Source organism: Fundulus heteroclitus, chromosome 19 (assembly GCF_011125445.2).
Source record: "Fundulus heteroclitus isolate FHET01 chromosome 19, MU-UCD_Fhet_4.1, whole genome shotgun sequence".
Classification (NCBI taxonomy): Eukaryota; Metazoa; Chordata; class Actinopteri; order Cyprinodontiformes; family Fundulidae; genus Fundulus; species Fundulus heteroclitus.
The window spans coordinates 19,654,421-19,674,999 of record NC_046379.1 but is presented as its reverse complement, the minus strand read 5'-3'; the positions used below and the strand labels follow the sequence as shown (position 1 = coordinate 19,674,999).

The following is a 20,579-nucleotide window of genomic DNA, read 5'->3' as shown; positions in this document are numbered from 1 at the left end:
TGCAGAGGTACTCACTGCTCCCGTATCCATCGCTGTTCCACTCTTGTGCGGAGAAGGAGGAAATGGATCCATGTGGGGACGGAGGAGCCGTCAGGTCCAGTTCCTCCAACTCATCCAGCTTATAAAAGACAGATTGACACAGATTAGCACACCTGCCCCAAACTTTAAACAGGGTGCTTGCTCTTTTTCCAAATTAATATTCCAGACTTTTTTTAAAACTTCCCAAGACCTTAACTTTATGTACTTGTATACTTGTGTGCCTACTGCCTACTTCATTGGTTGAGATTGTACAAACTGTTTATTAGAAATGTTAATTTTTATAGGCTAGTATTCAATGAATAAATGCATTATTCATAGTAAATTATGCTTTTACTGATGAAAACGTTTCAAAACATGAAAATCACAAGTACATGAATTTCACATCAAACAAGTGTTTGATTCCATTAGGCTAATACAGTACGTGACCAGTTAGTAAAATTATAGTTTTATAGCCTACCTTCCTATTTCTCATTTCACAATGCCTTTGAGCATACTGTAAAATTCTACCACACATTTTTTTCCCCATACTTTATTAAGACTTTCACACAAAATTCAAGACTTTTCAAGGTCTGGAAAACAGTGTTTCAAAATTCCATACTTATTAAGACTTTCAAGACTTGCGCAAGCACCCTGTTTAAAGGTTTCTTTAAAAAAAACTACTTGACTGCATACTTTGTCAGGGTCCAGGGAATCGAGCGCGGAGAAGTGGTCAGACACGGACATGGAGCCCGGGGAGTGGGTGCTCTGCGTGGCTGGATCTGGGGTGATGGTCCTGGAGTGCGGGGGCTCCATCGCGACCCTTGGAGAGGTTTGAACCTGGGGAGGATCGGGGCCCGTACAGTTCAGACCGCTGAGCTCAGACAGACGGGAATCGAGAACGGAGGCGTGGAACCGTTCTCTGAGTCGGTCCTCGGAGCGCTCGAGTCTCCTCAAAACCTCCGGGGAGCTCAGGGAGGCTTCGTCGCGTGAGACCGTGAGCAGCTCCTCAAAAGCTCCGTGAGAAATATCTGAGAGAAAAACACAAGTTACTATGAAACCTGACAGAACGCAGTCCTGTGTGGAGAGTTCCTGCCACTGGAAGTCACCGCTACATTTACCTTTGATCCGGTAGTCCTGGTGGTGAGGAACCGCGTCTTGTTGTCGCCGGAGCTGCTCCAGTTCTCGCCGCTGATAGGCTAGTTCCTCTTCCTGTGCAACCACGTCCTCCTGAAGACGCTCAAGCTCTGCCCTCATTCGCTCGTTCTCAGCTTCCAGGTCAACGAGATCTCGATCTTTGATCTGAAGGACAGAAACGACTCCCGTCAGAACCGATCGAGCCCGAACGAACGACAGAGAACCGGTCTTCTCGCTCCCCCCACCTTCTGGTGAAGTTCCGCGGCCCTTTCGGAGCTGCTGCTCAGCGCTTGTTTCACGGCAGCCAGCTCGGCATTGAGAGCCTCGTTTTCAGCCTTCAGCTTGGCAAACTCTGACTCCTTCTGTCTGAGGGCAGCGTCTGCTTTGGCCAGGGTTACGTCCGCGTGGGTCTGACGGAAGAGAAGTGGGCTTTAAGCGTCTGAATTCACATCCTATGCTTTTCATTTGACAGCTTACACAGAAATGCTCACGAGCGTCAAGATAACTGGAGCATTGCAACATGTTGGCAGCGAAATTAATGCCCGAGTCTGTTGTGCAGGAAGTGTTTCCATTTTAAATAACTAAAGCAGGCAGAATATTTACACCAGAAAGGAGGTACAGGGCGAAAAACAATCCCAACTAGAAGCAAAGCTGGGCAGAATAACAATGCCTACAAACCAAACCTAGCGAGAGTAGCGTCTTTTAAAAAGAAAATGTTGCGTCTCACCACATCCCGTCACGACAGAGCAACTAAGAACCAAACTAAAACTGCTGCGGAGTGTTAAAAACCATGAGCTGGCATAGATTTTCCTCATTCTTCCTCATTTTAAAAGCAACTTCCTCCGTGTGCGAGGACGTTTCTACAGCCTCAGCGTTTAGGCGACGTCATAATAGCGACGCCCCCTAACCACAACCAGATGTGATCCCGCCTGCTGCAGAGAGGCAGGGAAGCAACACCATGTTGCTCGCTTTGACTGAAGCTTGGGTTGAGTTCACGTCAGACTCCACGAGTTAACGAGCCTTCGCTAAAAAGACTCTTTTTAGACGACACAGATGCATAAAACGTTCCAGTAAACTAAAGTTGGAAACACCAGTGGAGAAAAAAACAAAAAACACTGCAGTGGAAGAGGCTCTCTGTGTGACGAGGGAGGGAAGGAAAGCGGTTTAAATAAACAAGCAATCGGCAAAGTTCGTCCAAATAATCGTTCATCACTCGACTTTAACAGAAGTTTGCAATTCAAGCCAACTTTTCTATATCCAAATCATTTGGACCACTGCAGGTAAAAATGTGGACTGTCAAGGTGTTGGTGGGATCACTGTGTATGCAGGACAATAGCTGTGTTCACATGCACAAAACAGGATCGGATTAAATAATCAGATTGTACAGTTTATATGGGCACACAATTAATCCCATTATAATGTGCGTTTATATGCACCTGGCTTTATTCAGAATAGAACCTCTGGAAAAAACACAGTAGAAGAAGTACTTCCTCCATTTCTAAACAACAAAAAATAGTAAACAAAGGAGTATTATATGAGTTTGTTTGCCTCCTGATCGCCCAGGCTGGACTTGCATGATGTTCTAATTACAGTTGAAACATTACTGAGTAAGAAACAATTTGAGCTTTTTTATTTTTCCAAACAGAAAGGTTATATCGGGAATCCTGACAGTTTTACTTTCCAACATATGTCTGCCACTCACCAACGTGGAAATACGTCATGTTTACGTCAGGCGTGCACTTGGGTCTGTTTGCCACATTGGGAATAACTTGAGCCTGACAAGCGTTAATATGCACGCTGATCGGATTATCAATCGGCATAAACCTCCCCTCTCCTTCAGATTACGATTTCATTCTGACTGATCTTAATCCGATCACAATATTACAAATAGCTTATTTAGGTGACGCATTTTTATTCCAATTGGCTCTTTATTCCAATTACTTTCGTCCATGTAAACGTTGCTTGTGGAACATTTAATGCTAGCTAGTTGCTAACAAAAATTATTCTTCTTTCTTTATGGACAAAAAAAAAAAAAAAAAAAAAAAAAAAGACAACAATCTAGCTCAGATTAAACCCAGGCTCGATCTTCTTGGGATGTTTTGTGAATTTTCTGGTAATTCCTGTATTTTTAGTTAATTTTTGAAGGTTTGTTTGGCTAATTTCCTTCCCTGTTTTTCTGACATTGCACCCCAGAATCACAAAGACCAGGTCTTGGTGCCACAGATGGCGAATCTAGAATTTCTAATTCAACTTTATGGCACTATGCCTATAATTAGCAGTGACGCCAATACTGACCATTTCCTGGATCAGTTGATTAAAATCATCAAGAGGAGGCCGCTCTTGTCCAACAATTGTTTTAGATGTTGGACATTTCATAATGCAGCTTCACATGGAATACACGTGGAGACCCTTGTTGCAACTCTAAAGTATCTGCACCGCTACTCTGCTAAAATAAAATCACTACCAGCCACCAGTAGGTGGCAGTATTGTTAGGGTCACACATTCTGGACCATAACTGTAAGTTACGAGTGGACTCTGCATGAGAATGGCTAAACCAATGCAAACTTTACTCCAGACATTTTTTTAACTAAATCGCTAAATTGAAAAAAAAAGAGAAAGCTAAATCCATCAAAAACTAGTTTTAGGATATAAATCTGAATGGTCTAACATGGGGGTTCCCAAATTTATCAGGCTGCAACCCCTAAAATAACAGTGCTAGAGACTGGCTATCCTTTCTTGGTGGGGTGGGGGGGTGTTTTATTTAATTTTTCTTTAAAAAGTACAAGAATGAAGGCCTTTTTGTGAGAAAATAGTAGTAATTTTATGAGAACTCTTACAAAAAACAGTCTAGCCCTTGTGTTTATACTCATATTCTTGTATGCCTGACATTATAACGTTATTCTTTTAATGTCCAAAAAATATATATAAAAAACAAAAATAAAGTATGACGACTAGTGTTGATTGTTAGATATAGCTGTACACCATATCCTATCATATGTCCTTGCTAGGCTGGGAGGGATAAAGGGAAAGGTTGGTTATCTCAGAGCAGATGCACACTGGTTCAGTTTTGGAGACAATACTGGTTCATGATCCATCAGCTAGAACCTGAGTGCCGACAGTGATTGTCTCCTGACAACATGTGAGGTTGTGCACAGCCCCTCCGTGTTTGAGAAAAATGATTGTAATTGTTCAGGGCTCTATGCTATCCCTTATTTCCTGTGTCGGTATTCATTAAGAGCCTCAGCTGATCTCTGTAAAACCATTTCTCTGGCTCGACTAGATTGAAAGTGGTAAAGTATAATCTCTGTTTCAGATGTCATTATTCAACAAGACGTGTTACTTTCAAGTGGTCATCGATCGAGAGGAAAAGGGTTTGGGTCTTCTAAGGAGTTTAGGCGCTGATAGGGTGCAGTGGCTTTTACAAGATTAAAAAAATATATATTACTAGCCATAGGAGCAAATTTCAACAAGAAAAAAAATGTAAGACTAATTTCATATCTTTGCAAGAAAAAAAATTGGATTTCTGATGTCAAATAGTCGTAAATTTTCAAGTAAAAAAAAGAATTTCTAAGATTAAAACGCATAAAATTGCTATGTTACACGGGTATATCTATCTGATTGTAAAGTCAGAAATTTGGATCATCGTTTGCATCGTCTGACCCCCCACTGTGGGGACGGCTAAGACGTGCCCAGTCCGACATAAAGCTGAACAGTGTCATCAGGTCATTTTTGAAGTTTTGAGGACAAGCAGGTCGTGGGCAGAGACGGTATTATGGCTGTCTAGCTAGCTAAAAGGTCTATGAGAGCTCATGGGTTAAAAATCAAAGGCCATTCACAAAAGACAATACTATCAATGCAGGTTGAACACTAGGGGGGGCTAGAAACAAAAAGCAAACAGCTTTTATATTTGGATTTAGAGCTTGGGAGGAGGGGGGCACCAGGAGGAAGGTACTCGATAAGGAGCACATGGAGTGTTGTTGGTTTAACAGAGCAAGTCACTCACCAGAACCTCCTTCTGAAGCTCTTCTTCACTGCTTTCTTTTTCTCTCAGCTTCAGCGTCAGCTCCTGGACGAGCACTTTCATCGCACCCACTTCTTCTCTGAGCTTTGCGATCTCCTCCTGCAGCTGACGCTCTCTTCTCCTCAGCGCCTCGCGTTCTGCTGAGAGTTCCCCCTTCACGGCCTCCAGGGCTGTGATCCGCTCTCTTCCCTCAGAAACCACTTTCTCCAGCTCCGTGTTTTCTGCCCCGGCTTCCTGGACGCGTCTCTCAAGAGTGAGGCCGGCTTCTCTGAGGACCTCCATTTCTAGCTTCATCTCGTGGTCCTTGGTTTTCAAAGCTTCCAGCTCTCTCGCTCGCTCTCGTTCGCTCTTTTGCAAGTCCAGGACAGCCGAGCTCAGGAGGGCTTTCTCTTCACGCGTAGCCTTAGCCTCTTCAGCTTCAACCTTCAAGCTGTCCCTCTCTTCCTCACACAGTCGTTTCTTTTCCTTCTCCTGCTCCAGCTCCGTCTCCCTCAGCCTGAGCAGACCCTGGATTTCGTCCAGCTTCTCCCTCTCGGCTCCGAGCCTCCTCCCGAACTCTTCTCCTTGCGCCCTGTACTCCTCCTCCTGCGTGAGCAGCAGGCGCTCCAGTCCTTCCTTCTCTGCCACGGCGGCGTCTAACTGACTCTGGAGGGCTTTGAGACGAGAGCGGAGAGACGAGGAGGCGGCGGAATGCGTGAGGCTGATCTCGTGCTTCAGGCTGTTTGGGCCTCCCCTCCTCTCCTGCGGGGTCTCCGCGTGAGGTTCGGGGCTGGGGGAAGGCGAGGGGTTGATGCTGTCGCCGTCCTGAGAGTCGCTGACTTCGTGCACGTTGGGACCCAGGGTGGCGAGCTCTGCCTGCAGCGTGCTGATGACCTCGTGGAGCCGCTCCTCTTCCTCCTGCTTTGCCTGGCGCACTCTTGCGATTTCAGACCGGAGGTGTTCGACCTGAGATCGCAGATCCTCCAGCTCACCCTCCAGAGCCTTGAGAAGTGAGAATACAGGGACAACAAACATGTCAGACCACCAACTTAACGCACAAACACAACTTTAGTTTTGGGAGATGCCCGGGGTCAGGATGCTTACGCCAACTTTGCTGTGCCTCGCACTCTCCAGCTCTTGTTCCAGTTTTTGGATCTCGCAGTTGAGATGATCGATCTCCTGGTTTTTCTCCTGAAGCAGGGCTGCAGGGAGGGTCTCCTCCTCATTTTCTGCATCCTGAATTAGTTTATTTTCCTCATTTAGTTCAGCGATGGTGGACATGGTCTCCTTCAAATCAAACACAGCAGTTTGCTCACACGTCCAATACGAATTGTCAACGTAAAAAAGACGAAGGTTAGACTAATACAGTTATTCGTGTCATGATGAGTCCGTTTCCGGATATCCAGTTACCTTCTACCACAGCCGGAAAGGTTAATTTACACATGAGAAAATAACCAGACGTAATCAGATTTACAGTAATAATATACATTTCTATAACAATCACTTATTAGTAAATGTAATCTTTATTATAATATAAGTTAAGTATGTGTATGGTATATTTATACAATACAGACTGGTGGAGTTTAATGACTATATTGAAGTACATTGTATATTAAAAGTATGATTTAAATAAGCGAATACTTCTTCCTGCCTCTTTTCAAACTAATTTCTGTACATTTATGTCTTGTGTTTTTATGTCTTTTTTTTTTTTTTTGTTCATCGTTATTGTTCGACGTAAACTTTCATTCATTCACGTCAAGACCAAACAGTTCTTACTTTGAGGGTAGAAATTTCCTGTTGGAGATCCTGAACTTGCGCCACGTTTCTATTCGCCTGCAGCTGGATCTGAGCTGCGAGGTGTTTCAGTTCAGCTTCTTTTTGGTCCGAGTCTCTCTGCAAGTTTTCCAACTGGCCAAGCAAGACCTCAACCTAAGAGATACGGTGACGATCAATCAGAAAGCCAAAAATAACAAAACAAAGATTGGTCTTACTTGATGTGCCACCATTCCCTTTTCCTCCATAAGGTGGCGCTGCAGTCAAACATGCAAGTCTGGCGTCTATTTCAATGCACTAAACAGTTTTGCATAGGATCCAACAGACCTCTTGCTCTTTGCGATGTAGATTTTGCTGAGCAGCATCCAAGGCGTCCCTAAGCTCATGGGTGGGGTCCCGGGAGTTGTCATGGTAACGGTGCCTGGTCTCATCCAGTTTGGACTGCAAAGCCGAGATTTGGAGCCTGCTGGACAGCTGCTGCTGCTCTAGAACAAGCTTATCCTTATAGGAAGAGAGAGAGAGGATGATTGAGAAACACCTTCCCCCCCGAGAGAGTGTCGCTGTAGTGTTCAAAACCCTTTAAACTCATTCAGGTTTGTCACTTTAATACCAAAAAAACTCAAAGTAAATTAGGATTTTATGTGAATGTAGAGATGGTGTAAATCTGAAATGTGTGGAGTGCAGTCAATCAGCCCTCAACTCTAACATCCCTGATTAAAATCCAGCACAGTCTACTGAATACATTTATTTTTTTAAGAAGTCCCACTTGCAGCGCGCCACAATTCATCATCTATCCATGCATGCGACACAACAAATTTCTGTTGAATGACATTCTGGTCAGATGAGACCAAAACTGAACTTTTCAGCCTTTATCAGCCCAAACCCTCCTCATTGTGAAACATGGTGGTGGCAGCATGATGCTGTGCAGATCGTTCCTTCAGCAGGGACAGGTTAGCTAGTCACAGGGCAACCCTGGAGAAATCCTATAAGAGGCTGCAAAAGACTTGGAGGCTGACCTTTCAGCCGGAGGACGACCCTTAAACACGCAGCCAGAGCTACAACGCAGTTTAAAAGCATCAAAGCGCATCAATGTGTTGGAAAGACCCAGTCAACGTTATATCGAGAATCTGTGCCAAGAACTGAAACATCAATGTTCACAGACACACTCCAAGCCACCTGAGTTTGACTTCTTTACAAAGAACAACAATGGGCAACATATTTCAGTGTTTAGTTGAGCAAAGCTGGTAGTCACTTGAGTCAAAGCACTTGCAGTAATTTCAGTAAAATGTGGTTCTGCAAAGCATTGACTCTGGAAGGTTAAATACAAATGCATGGTTTGTCCCAGTGTAAAAGACTTTATAAAAAGGGCAATTTTATTATTACCTAAAACAACTGAACACACAAAACCCTGATAAAAATACATTTAAGTTTGTGGTTTTAATGTGACAAAATGAAAAAGGACAAATTATATATATAAAAAGGTTGTAAATACTGCTGAGCAGCTCTTACTTGTGCGAGCTCCTGTTCCCTTAGCTTTGCTTTGTTCAGTTCTTGCTCCATCTCACTGACGGCTCTGACGCTTTCGGCGCTGTTGAGCAGCGCTTGCTCCAGCTCTCGGATTCGTCCCGCTAGCTTGTCTATCTCCTCATTGCGTTCTGCTAGATCGCGCTGCGCTTGCTGATTGGCCTCCAGCAAGAAAGCGTGGTCTTCGGTTTTATCTCGGATTATGGCTTGAAGGCTCTCCACCTGCAGCGATAACGGAGACGTGTGTTTCAATCTCAGACACGGACATTGAAAGTTTCAGGTACAGGAGTTAGATTTGAAAAAGGGAAAACTACACGATCTACAATAAAGTTGTACAAGCCATGCCAGATTTGCAGCCAGTGATAGAGAATCAACTTTAAACCATTCCCGAAAGAAATGAGAGATAAAAAAAAAATAAAAAAAAACATGTTGAAAATATTCTTTTGGCTAATGAATGACAGGGAAAAACAACGGACTTGTGGCGAGCGGAGTTAAAAAGACTACAGATGGCTACACAGGAGTAAGGGAAATCATGCAAAAGTGTCAGAGGAGCAATGGCAATTAAACTAGTCAGATTTCATACCTGCAGAAGCAAGTCTTCAAACTACAGCAATCCATTCAGCACAGGGATAAACACATGGCAATAGTCAGGCTCATTGGCAAACAAAATACAGTATGCATCATTCAGTTAACCCAACTGTGTTCCAGTTGGCAAATTACAAACAAATTATATGTAGAAAACACAAACGCACCGCAAATCAAACAAGTTTAAACTTTAACGTGAGAATTTCTGCTGCTTTGTGCATTTATGTTGGTAAAAACTGCTTTTTCTAAGATCATTTCTGGTAGTTACACGACAACCCAAACACAAGATTATTTTGAGTTAGTAAAAGTAACGAATGCTTTAGTCAAAATCAGGAGTTATGGTCCCAATTAGTTTAGGATTAGTTCACCTATTCCACAATTCTTTATCCACACTTTGCTTTTTCCTCCCTGTAAATAAGCCATTTCCTACCAAGCACTTCACCACTGCATAGCAGCTTATTTCTATTGATGAAATGTTAAATTATCAAAATATTCAGAAAAATTCTCAACTCTCATGTACACATCATTGTTGAACTCCATTTATATATATTTTTTTAAAATCAAAAACCCTGACAAAAGAGATGCATGTAAAAAAAAAACAAAAAAAAAAACAAAAAAAAAACTAGAAAAGGGAGAATAAATATTTAGAAGATACCTACTTGAATGCATACATATAATCTACCACTTTATACAGTTTTACATTCAAAACTAAAAAGGTACAAAATGACGAAGGGGCAAAATGATCTGCATTAAATCATGTAAAAAAAAAATAAAATAAAAAAATTAATTAATTAATAATAAAAAAAAGGCTGGCTTGGAAGATTAGTGCTAATGGCGCTCACCTTGTGTGCTTTGTTATCTACATTTCCTGTCTGTTGGAGCTGATCCTCCAGCCTGCGGATCTCCTGTTGGAACTCGTCTCGCTCGTGTTCGCGCTCCACGGCCTGCTCCTGCATGCATTACGACAGATTACGTGAAAGACGGTCCAAGATGCAAAGGCGTGACACTCCAAAAGTCAAGCACCGAAAATGCAAGATACGAGAACACCCTGCGTCGCCTTCCGTTACAGTATTTATAAAACTCGCCTCTATAAACTGCCTATCGTGTTTCAGCTGTTTCTCCAGTGCTTGGACACGCTGACTGAGGTCCTCGGTGTGATTCTTGTGCTGCAGCTCCTTCTCCAGGCGTTTGGTTTCCTGGTCTTCAAGCTCTCTCTCCAGGTTCCTGAGGCGCAGAGAGAGAGACTTGTGGTCTTTCTCCGCCTGCCTCTGCAAGTCCAGCCTGTCCTGGGTCAGACGCTCCGTCTCTGCCAGCAAGGCTTGGAGAGAAAGCAAAAAGAAGGGTGAAGTAAAGGTCACAAGTCTCTGGCTAAATCCAGAAAATAAAACAACATAACAGAGCCTGCTTTAATACATACAGTTACACATACCGCTAAAGGAAGTGGAACAACAAATGGCACAGCAACCTTACACTGCAAAGTAACCCCCCCCCCCCCCCCAAACACACAGTCACACTCCACTCTGACCCACAAACCTGCGTCAGGATCTAATTTGAGCCAATGGCCAACGGAGAGATGGCACATCTGAGCACAGATATTACATAAGTGTATGGTCAGGCTAATTCAAATCGGAGCTAAAGTTTGCCACAGACACAATTTTCCGCCGTCTTTCTTCGTTTGTTCCATGGTTTTCAATTGATTTTGCTCACCTTTCTCTCTCTCCCCAAGGCCAGCGGAGAGATGTTCCTTGTGGCGCAGCAGGATGCCGTGCTCCTCGGTGAGCTCCTGATACTTCACTCTTATGAGCTCAAGCTCTGCGCTCAGACCCTGCATCTTTTGCAGCTTCGCCTTCAGGTCCTCCAGCTCCTCCACAAGCTTTTCCTCCAGAGCCTCCTTCTGCTGCAGAGACTCCTCTAAGGCGGCCTTTTCAGCCACATAGCCCTCCAGAAGCCCTAAAAGAAACAAGCAGATAAAATCAAAAGAATGCCCTCAGCGAATCAATGGGGGAGCTGATTTAAAGTGAACAACGGCGTATAGCTGACCCTCTGCCTTGTGGAGCTCCAGCTGGAGGCAACTCTTCAGCTTGGCTTCCTCATCCAGCTGCTTCATCACTAGCTTGTGCTGTTCAATGAGCTGGGTGGTGTCTTCTCTGCCCTGGGAGAACTTCTCCTCAAGAGTGAGATGAACACTGCAGGTCTGCTCCAACTGAAGCAGACAGAAACCCCAAGATTAGTTACAGATGTGGACAGAGTCGCTGGGATTCCTTGTAAACGGTGGATAAAGACCTTGAAGTAAATTAAAGCTTTCATTGCAGTAGCATAAGTAGCGAGAGTTTTGTCTAAATATTACAAAATATTTGTTTTTAAACAATCACTGGCGGCACAATTATTGGCACCACCCCAAATGTCATTAAAAGGAATGTGACTCAAGCGTTTTTCTAATTTCTACTGGATTTTTTGAAAATTGTTCAGAGTTTTTAAGGAACATCTAATGAATAACCCATAATGTTTGGTTTCTCTGACATGACACATAGGCTCCTTTCTTTTAGGCAATGATGGGTCAACTACAGCAGATTGGGATCTTTGGAGTCATCACAAAAAAGTTCAAGGGCTTTCCTATTATCAGAAAAAAAAAAAAAAAATATATATATATATATATTTAATTTTTTTGTATATCTGGACACGCTTTATGCTGCACGAGTCCAGAAAAGGCCCAGAAGCGTTGCCACTGATCCCACCCACCCGTTCTTCATTTGCCCATAGCTGATTTTGATTGGTAACTGTGTGTTATGTGTGCATTCAGAGATGAAAGATTCTTGATTAGTTTTAAGGCTCCTTACACGTTTTTCCAAAGTGTTCAAATAAATGCATCCGTGTGTGTAATTTCTTTACCTGGGCGTGAGCCTGGTTAAGCAGGTCCAGGAGCGTCTCCACGGCTACACGTAATCTGCTGCAAGCTTTAAGAGCCGATTCTTCTCCTCCAGGATTGATCTGCGTGTCGGTGACCAGCAGACTCTCGCAGAGCATCTGGCTCAGTTCCATGTCTTCTGATGTCAAATCTGCTACTGAAATTCCTATAAATAAGAAAAACAAAATCATATTTCATCACAAATAAATAAATAAATAAATAGGCAAGTGCTTCTTGAACACAAAAAAGTCAGAATTTCTTATACTGTTCCAACCATTTGACTCCAGAAATAAGGAACTAAAGTTTAAGTCTGACGTGAACAGACCTGACTCTTGATCTTTATTCCTTGTTGAACTTTTACGCATCGTCTGCTCGTTCGTTTGGATCCTCATGTTGATCTTTTGACCAATCAGCTCTTCCGTTGCTATGACACTGCGCAGCATCTCGATCAGCACCTTGCTCATCTTTTCATTTGCATGGTACAGTTTGCTCCTGTCATGGGAAAAAAAGATGGTAAAATCCTATTAAGTGTGTTTAGAGAACACATTTATTGCAGCCATAAATGACAGATGTACTGAAGTGCTGTCAGGAATTACAGGTAATCTTGATCAAAAGCACTCAAATCTGAAACAATTGGTCTGCCAGTGCTTAAAACTTGTCACTTATATCATAACCTGAACTATTAAATAAAAAAGCTATGTTTTACGCATCTAATTTATTCACCCTGTGACAAAAATAATACATATGATAAAGAAATGATTCTTACTTTTCCTCTTTAGCATCCTGTAAGTCATCAGTGAGCATCTTGAGAAGGTTGCCCCCCTCCTGACTCTCTCGCTCCCTTCTTTGAAGGAGGGTGTCCAACGTCTCCATCTCCGAACGTTTTCCATGCAACTCTTCCTGCAGGCACCCGATTTCTTCTCGCAGCTGAAGGAGGAGACAGGTTTTATTTGCTTCACTCCCCGAACTAAGTGTTCCCTCCTTCCTCGTTCTTCTGTTTTATCGCTCATGTCAAGTCACTTAAATTAGGGCTGCACGATGTTAGAAAACCTTGCATTGTAAACAATACTGGTAGATATTGCCATGGCAATTTCAGTTGTGATATATGCCAATTATTTATGTTGCCTTTAGCATTTTGGGCAATGGCATTTGTGTCCGGTGTTAGCATCTGCTTCCTTGAGAGCCTGTCCAACAGGCTAAATATTGCACAGCACTGCAAAAACGGACCTAAAAATAAGTAAAATGTTCTTAAAATGTGTGTTTTTGTCCTAGATATGAGCAGGTAAATAATATTATCTGCCAATAGAGTAATTATTTTGACCCCTAAAATAAGATAATTAGACATCCTGCACTTAAAGTAAGATGATGGAGATGGACTGTTCCCATTTTAAGTGCAAACATCTTATTCCATTGGCAGATAATATTATTTACCCGCTCAAATCAAGGATAGATATAGTCATTATAAGAAAAGTTTTTGCAGTGGCTGTGTTATGAATATTCCAGACACTGACACGGCAATGACAATATATCACAATATATTGTGAAGCGCCAACTTAAATGTCTCTAAAAAGTCTTAAAAATTTGGAGAACATAAAAAAACCCTGCAAAAAAAAAAACAACCCCCTAAAAATAAATTTTCAGAAATTAAAACAAATTGTTGTTTTTTTGTTCATTACCATTATAGATCACAGAGTCCACAGCTACTCGTTAAAAGCAGCTAAAAACACACATGCCCCAACCGTAATCCTTCGGCATCCTTGTCCAGCAGCATCACTGACATCCCGCTCTTAATGATAAAACTTATCTGAGTCAAGTCGGTGCAGTTAGTTTCTACTTCAATTCATCTGAATGCAGACAGAGCTTCTTCACAGCTCACAAGTTCCTGTTCTTACCTTTCCTTTCTCTGCCTCTTCTTTCTCTCCCTGTGGTTTTACCATGTCTTCCCTCTCGTTCCTCTCCTTTTCCCTCCCTAATCCATCTCTAGCAGCCACCTGGCTCCATAAAACAATGCTGCCGCCATGGCAACAGCCTCCACCTCCTCTGCTAAAAGCTTTCTATGTCAGCCTCATGGAAACCCGAGAGTATGTTAATATTTTACTTTAAAGAGAAAAGGTGCCATGGGAACAAATATAAACAGAAACACCTTTAACGCTGGGGGGGCTGATTTTGAAAAAAATAGAAATATAAATTGACACCAAAAGCCACGGGAGCCAAGTCCTTCATATTAAATTTTATTTTATTTTTTTCAAAAATAAATGCTAGCCTCTGGTATATTATATACTGACTACTTCTCCAAACTATGTTACACAAATAAGACAGGAAAATGTTTCAGTAATCTTCAGAAGAAACAACCAGGATTTTACAAACCCATTGATAACTGGGCTTTTTGACGTGTCTAGTTTTTTAAAACCCATACTCTGATATTTAAAAAAAAAGGTACATATTCATGTTATTAGACATTTTGTTAAATGTATACATTTGTAACTGACTCTGGTTGCATTCAACATTTCTTCTGAATAATTATATCTTGTTGGTGCAGTATTTATTTTTGTCTTAAGTTGTTTTTGTTAAAGTTGTTAGTAATTATAGCCTTTTCTGTGTATATTTGCCATTACAACATCATGTTATGTCACTTATGTTAGGGCGGGGGGGTGGGGGTGTAGGAATATGGCATTCGAATGCGTTTAATTTGCTCCCATTCTAACTTAAAAGGTTTTATCCTTTCGCTTTTATTTATGTCGTTGAAAAAATTCTCACTGTGATGCTGTGTCCTTGTTTGCGTTTGGTAGAAGCTGTAATTTTCATTGATTTTGTGGAAGGAGGCTCCGGTGGAGGACTCACTGGAATTTGAAATGGGAGTAGGTCGGGTTGGTCTTCAACCTCGCTGAGCGTCTGTTTTCCACAAGCCATTACAGCACAGTCGGCTCAGTCGGGCCTTATTTAATAGCTGTGTCTATGCCGACCATCTGACTTTCTAGCAGTTCTGTGGTACTGCCAGCAGATGGCGCCAAGTCTGGGTTTCAAAAAAGTCTCAAAAAGGACTATAAAATACTATCTGGATGCACGCATGGAGTATATAGCCTTATTGTATCACAATCAACTGGATTTTGGTCGTTTTGGTACAGGCATATAACATAGCTATATACCTTTACGTCTCAGAAAACGAACCGGTGTAAAGTCAATCAACTGGTTGCTGAAATAACCATTGAAAACCTCAGAAATTTAAACGGCTATAAATTACACATCAATTGTCAAAGAATAATAAGTTTTAGCCATCATTACCACTATACATGTAACATCAATTTAGGATTTTGTTATTTGTAAGTCATAATATGACGCAAAGGAAGCAGAAAATTGTAGAGGATGGATGCAATTATTTTGCAGAAAAAGACTTTGCCTGCCCCCCACCAAAAAAAACAAACAAACAAACAAAAAGCATTACCAACCCTACCAAAGAACTTGAATATCTTGCACCATGTGAATAAAAAGCTAGCAAGGGGGTTTTGTGTACAAGTGTTTCCATTACCTGGGTAACCACAGCGTCTAGTTGCTGCAGCTGGGTGGTGAGCTGGCTCATTTTGCTTGTGTAGCTCTGTTCCTTTTCCTGCTGCTGAGATGTGAAGCTCCGCCTCAATTCTTCAAGCTCCACCTCTTTCCTTTCTTCAAATTCAGTCTTCAACAAGAGCAGTGATGCGTTTCCATGAGTTAGAAGATGCAGCAAAATAAAAATTAAAATAAAAAAGCAGCAACACCTTATAAATTTATACCTCCTTCAGATCTCTGGCCATCTGACCGAATGACTGGTTGCATATTTCAAATGGTCAACAATTAAAAGCTTGTTTGAAAAATAAAAAAAAAATCTTTCCTGCTTTAAAGCCTCTAGCATTAAAGGATAAAAACCCCTCAATCCATCCCATTTAACTGTGGTTCAGATGAATGACCGGAAAAACATCGCCCAGAAGAGCTCAGATTGAGAATGGAAACAGATGGACATCGAGGCTCGTACATATATGATGGTGGGATTATGAGAAACTGGGTTTGAGTAAAGCTCCAACAGGACAGAGTCCAAGCGAGGGAACTATCCACTGAACTGGTGCAGCTGGAGCTTAGAGGGGGCATCGCACCCGGCACACACTGTAGCTCTGGATTATCTTTTGCCATTACATAACATTTCCAACAAGAATGCAATATTCCAGTAACAACACAACATTAAAAAAATGTATCTGGAAAAGACACTGGTTCAAATATAAGATATCAGTTTAACATTTCTGAGCTGCTTAATGTTTTTGTTCTGTTCCTGAATCATCTTAATTTTCACCTTCAGTTGATTAATTTTGTCCTGAAGTCGCTCCTCCGATTGAACCTTGAGGAGCTCCGCCTCTTCCAGGAAGTGCTGCCGTTGCCTTGCAGACTCCTCTTCAAGCTCCCTGCGACAAGCATCCAGTTCCCGTGCAGAAGTTCCCCTCAGCTCCTACAACAGAAATTCACACAATTTCAGCGCCACAGTATGCAGCTGGTAAAAAAAAAAATTTTTAAATACTCAGCATCTACAGAGCAAATGTGGCATTAAAGAGGATAAACAATGTTCTAGTGTAATCCCTTCTCTAATGGGCAGTAAGACCCACAAACAAGACCTTTAGTGGCAACCATTAAAGAGCATTCACAGCTCAGGTCACTGAGTTCACGGACAATCACGAAGATGCTTTTTCACACTACGATGCTGCGATGCTGATTCATGTTAAACACGAACCCGAAGCTGACTTTGGTGCTGTTCTATTAGCTGTTCCTTTTCAACGCTGTAAGTGTGTGAGACCTCCTGCAGGGCGGCGCTATGTTGCTCCTCGAGCTCCAAAACCTGTGGGCGAAAAAAAAAAAAAAAAAAGTATAGGATTTGGTTTTAGTTGAAACATTTAATAGAAGGGTTCTAAACTATTTATGTTGTTGGTTGCCACGAACTAGAAGTTTTTGACTGGAAAAAATAAAATAAAAAAAAATAATAAAAAAGCACTTCAACTTATCAGACATACTTTTTTCAGGGATGAAGTTGAACAATCTCGACCAGCAACTTCAAATTGTATGAAAGCTAAACTTTTTACAGCAAAAAGGCATAACCTGATGTGATCGACTCTCTTCAGTATTTTAAGTTAGAGATAATTATGCGCATACTTTAGCATTCACATTTATTGCTAAAACAGCAGGGTCTACATTGAGTGAACCAGTTTTCTAAATTCAAAGTTACATTTGAATTAAAACTAAAACAAATAAAAGTAATGTCAAAAATAATGAAGTACATAACGTAAGCTTCTGATTTTTGGCTTTCTGACATAAAAATGTAAAAAAAAAAAACAACAACAACAACATGTAATTTGAGGGTTATTGTACCTGCTGTTTAAGTGCTTCCAAGGCTTTGCAGTGTTCTGTATCTAAAGTCTCTTTTTGGGCAGCCAGCTCTGTCTGTAAAACAAATCATAGTGAAAAGTTAACAAGTACTCTGGTCAACATGTTTTTTTATGATCAATATTGAGACCATCACTTCCTACCTTGTGAACATGGCTAAGCTCAGCTGCCATAGCCTTGAACTTGTCCATGTGTAGCTGAGCCAGCTCTCTCTTCAGCTCCTCCCTGGCGGACTGCGTCTCTGCGGCCTGACGCTCCATCAGCCGTTTGTGCTCTGAACTCTGGGAAATCAGGGCCTGGCGATGCTTCTCCTCGAGTAGATTAATCTCATCGCGCAATGCCTGTGATAAAGTTGAATTCATGAATTAAAACTATTAACAGGAAACACACCTCCATACCTCCATGCAGTGCCTAGAGTAAACTCAACCTTATGGATTGCCTTGTATCTACTTACTTGGACTTCTTTTAAGTAGGTAGCCTCCAGAGTGTCCATATTACCCAGCATTCTCTTTTCCAGCTCATCCCGCTCCTCCTGGTGTCTGCGACACAGATCTGCTTCCAAAGCCTCCAGCTGTGCCTGACTGGTCTCCTGAAAAGCAGCTTCCATTTGTTTGAGGTCCTCTGTCCGCTTAGCATGGAGGGCTGATTCCAGAGCAACAAGCTCGGCTTTGTGCTTCTTTTCAAGCTCAACCGCCATCGCTGCGAGCTGGTCTCTGTGGCAGGCACCGAGTGAGTCTAGCTGTGCTTTGTGTTTGGCATCGAGGGCATTCATCTCTTCTGAGCGCTTGCTTAGGAGCGCCGTCCTCTCGTGTTGGAGCTCAGCGGCGTGTTTGTCTTCCAGCTCAGCCACAGACTTTTCATATCTCTGGGCCAAATGCTGCTCCAAAGCCACTTTCTCCTCCTGGAACCTGGAGACACAGGCGATAAAAACCAGTTTAAAAGGACAGCAAAAGAAATCAGATCAACACCATGTTTCTCTAATAGCTAGAGGAGGAATACTACCCCCAGGGACTTTAAGTTCAGAATATAAAATCTAAATGTCTGAAATAAATCACAGAAAAAAAGAAGATAGACCTGACCTTTGTTGGGCTAATCGAAGCTTCTCCTCGTTCTGCTCCTGCAGCCGAACCTGGAGCTCTTTGATTTCTACAGCCATGACGTTCTTTGTCTTTTGCAGCTTGTCGTCATACTCAGCCTCCAATCTTTCCTTCACCATTAGAAGCTGTGGGCCTAGAAGAGAAACTTTTTTTAAAAACTAAACTCAAATTAAACCAACGCATCTCGTATAGAAAGAGAGCGTACCTTCATCATCATCCAGAGCAGCTTCAAGAGACTTCCTCCTCTCTCTTTCTTTGTCAAGAGCTTCTTCAAGGCACTTCTTCTCCCACTCAAGGTCTGACCTCAAAGCAGAGATCTCGTTTTCATGTTTCTGTCGAAGCTCTTCTCTTAGTTTCTTCAGATCGCCCTCCTCGGGATCACCTCTGTGCTCTTTAGCAAGGTTGTTCTCAAGGCTGTGGATGATCGTCATCCTCGTGTGCAGCTCCTCAGTGAGACGCCACATCCTCTGTTCTACCTCAACCTGATTAAGAATAAAACACTGACATAAAACCGCAAAGACGACTCAAAACATTTAAAATCAAAAGATTCTGAATTCATTCTCTCACCTCTACCTGCCTTTCTGCCTCCAAATGCATTCTGGTGAGATCTGCGGGGAGATTTGTCTGAACGTTACGACCTTTAAAAATAAAAAAAGCGAGCGTTTCTTTTTGTGTAAATGTCCCAGCGAGGCACCTTGTAAATGGCTTTCAGAAAGCCTGGCTCGCAGTTGCTCCAATTCCAGGGCATGGCGAGTCTTCATCTCCTGCAGCTCCTGATAGTAATGGTCCGTGAGGTCTGAGCGCTCCTGCGGAAACAACAACAACAACTAAAAATCTGAACTGTGACGTTAACGCGAGTCTTTGGCTCGCATGGATCAAACATGGCGGCTGACCTGCTGCAGCTCTTCTTTATAAGAAAGAGCCAAAGAGGATTCAAGCTGGGAAAGGTCCACTGCATGCTTCTCCTCCAGCTCACGCCTTAGGCTGTCGACCAACTCCTGCATGAGACAAAACCAACACAGTGATGCATCTCTACTGACAGAACCAAGGATGTAGAATGAACGAAACATCAAATCGTTCTGCTTTCAAACATCATCACATCCTTACGGTGTGAATAAGACGAGCATCTCTTGCATCCTGTTCCTCATCCAGAAGGTGATGCAGGGCACTGAAACGGAAACCGTAGTAAGTTCAATAGTCAAACTGCACGGGAGAAACTTCGCGCCGTACGAAGGAATACCGACGTACCGGTCGTCTGCAGTTTTCATCACGGATTCCTCCAGGGCGCTTTCCACCAACCTCAGCTGGAGCAGAGCTATTTCCTCTTTGTAGGTCTCCTCTGATGCGTGCAGCCGCTTCTCAAAATACCTGCGGAAGCACGACATCAGGAGATGCTTGTTAATGGAGTACGAAGGAGGCATGGGCCGTTTGTATCAGGGTATACCAAAGTAAAAAGATAAATAACAAAAACACAGTTTGAAGTGGTTTAATTGACATGTATGAACGTTGCCATGGAAATAAACGCATTGTGCCTCGTTAAGGGCGACGCCATTTTAAAAGTGCACTTTTGGAAGCCGAGAGCAGCAGATTGCGCCACTCATCAAATAATATCTGGTCTACTTTTGTTACTCTATTGAAGCGCAAAACAACAGAAATATTGGAAAATATATTAATAAATGAAATTAAAAGTATTGTTGATTGATTAAAGCCTCTTTTTTATACATTAAATAGCAATATTTGACACAATAACTACACATTTTTCGAGTAGTAAAATTTGGTCGACAGACATGTATAATTCATACTCATTATGATGATATAAACCCGTTTCTACCTTGATTTAGTGGAAACTGGACTGCTGCTATGCTTTATTCAAAATTTCTTAATGCAAGAAAACCAGCAGCTTTACATTTCAGTCTCTTTCAAATCATACAACTACCATGAAATGTTTAAATATTCTGCATAGCTTACAGTTTCTGTCGCATAGCACTATCTTCAGAAGGGGCTCTTAAATTCTCACACAAGCATCCCACAGCAGAACAGTTTCTGGACAGTGATGCTGTTACCCTGTTACTTCTGACAATACGTGGTTCAGGTTGTATTTTAATGTTTTTAATCAAGGAAGGAATCCTTAATAGTTTGCATCTTT

The 20,579-nt window shown here is 42.2% G+C and overlaps 1 protein-coding gene across 1 annotated transcript in view; it reads right to left on the bottom strand.

Annotated features, from left to right (window-relative positions):
• Nucleotides 1-20,579, bottom strand: part of pcnt (pericentrin) — a 45,261-nt gene that overhangs the window by 8,859 nt on the left and 15,823 nt on the right. The window contains exons 18-47 of the mRNA XM_021307805.2: nt 19,682-19,801; nt 19,541-19,601; nt 19,327-19,431; nt 19,128-19,239; nt 19,001-19,041; nt 18,639-18,915; nt 18,416-18,566; nt 17,791-18,244; nt 17,480-17,677; nt 17,322-17,393; nt 16,690-16,794; nt 16,258-16,410; nt 15,466-15,612; nt 12,706-12,866; nt 12,265-12,431; nt 11,924-12,105; nt 11,075-11,237; nt 10,742-10,984; nt 10,120-10,352; nt 9,877-9,984; nt 9,033-9,053; nt 8,435-8,671; nt 7,253-7,426; nt 6,929-7,081; nt 6,257-6,439; nt 5,156-6,154; nt 1,398-1,562; nt 1,137-1,317; nt 712-1,046; nt 16-118 (exon numbers count right to left, since the gene is read on the bottom strand). Coding sequence (XP_021163480.2) covers nt 16-118; nt 712-1,046; nt 1,137-1,317; nt 1,398-1,562; nt 5,156-6,154; nt 6,257-6,439; nt 6,929-7,081; nt 7,253-7,426; nt 8,435-8,671; nt 9,033-9,053; nt 9,877-9,984; nt 10,120-10,352; nt 10,742-10,984; nt 11,075-11,237; nt 11,924-12,105; nt 12,265-12,431; nt 12,706-12,866; nt 15,466-15,612; nt 16,258-16,410; nt 16,690-16,794; nt 17,322-17,393; nt 17,480-17,677; nt 17,791-18,244; nt 18,416-18,566; nt 18,639-18,915; nt 19,001-19,041; nt 19,128-19,239; nt 19,327-19,431; nt 19,541-19,601; nt 19,682-19,801 — 5,804 coding nt within the window. The remainder of the gene's footprint in view (nt 1-15; nt 119-711; nt 1,047-1,136; nt 1,318-1,397; nt 1,563-5,155; nt 6,155-6,256; nt 6,440-6,928; nt 7,082-7,252; nt 7,427-8,434; nt 8,672-9,032; nt 9,054-9,876; nt 9,985-10,119; nt 10,353-10,741; nt 10,985-11,074; nt 11,238-11,923; nt 12,106-12,264; nt 12,432-12,705; nt 12,867-15,465; nt 15,613-16,257; nt 16,411-16,689; nt 16,795-17,321; nt 17,394-17,479; nt 17,678-17,790; nt 18,245-18,415; nt 18,567-18,638; nt 18,916-19,000; nt 19,042-19,127; nt 19,240-19,326; nt 19,432-19,540; nt 19,602-19,681; nt 19,802-20,579) is intronic.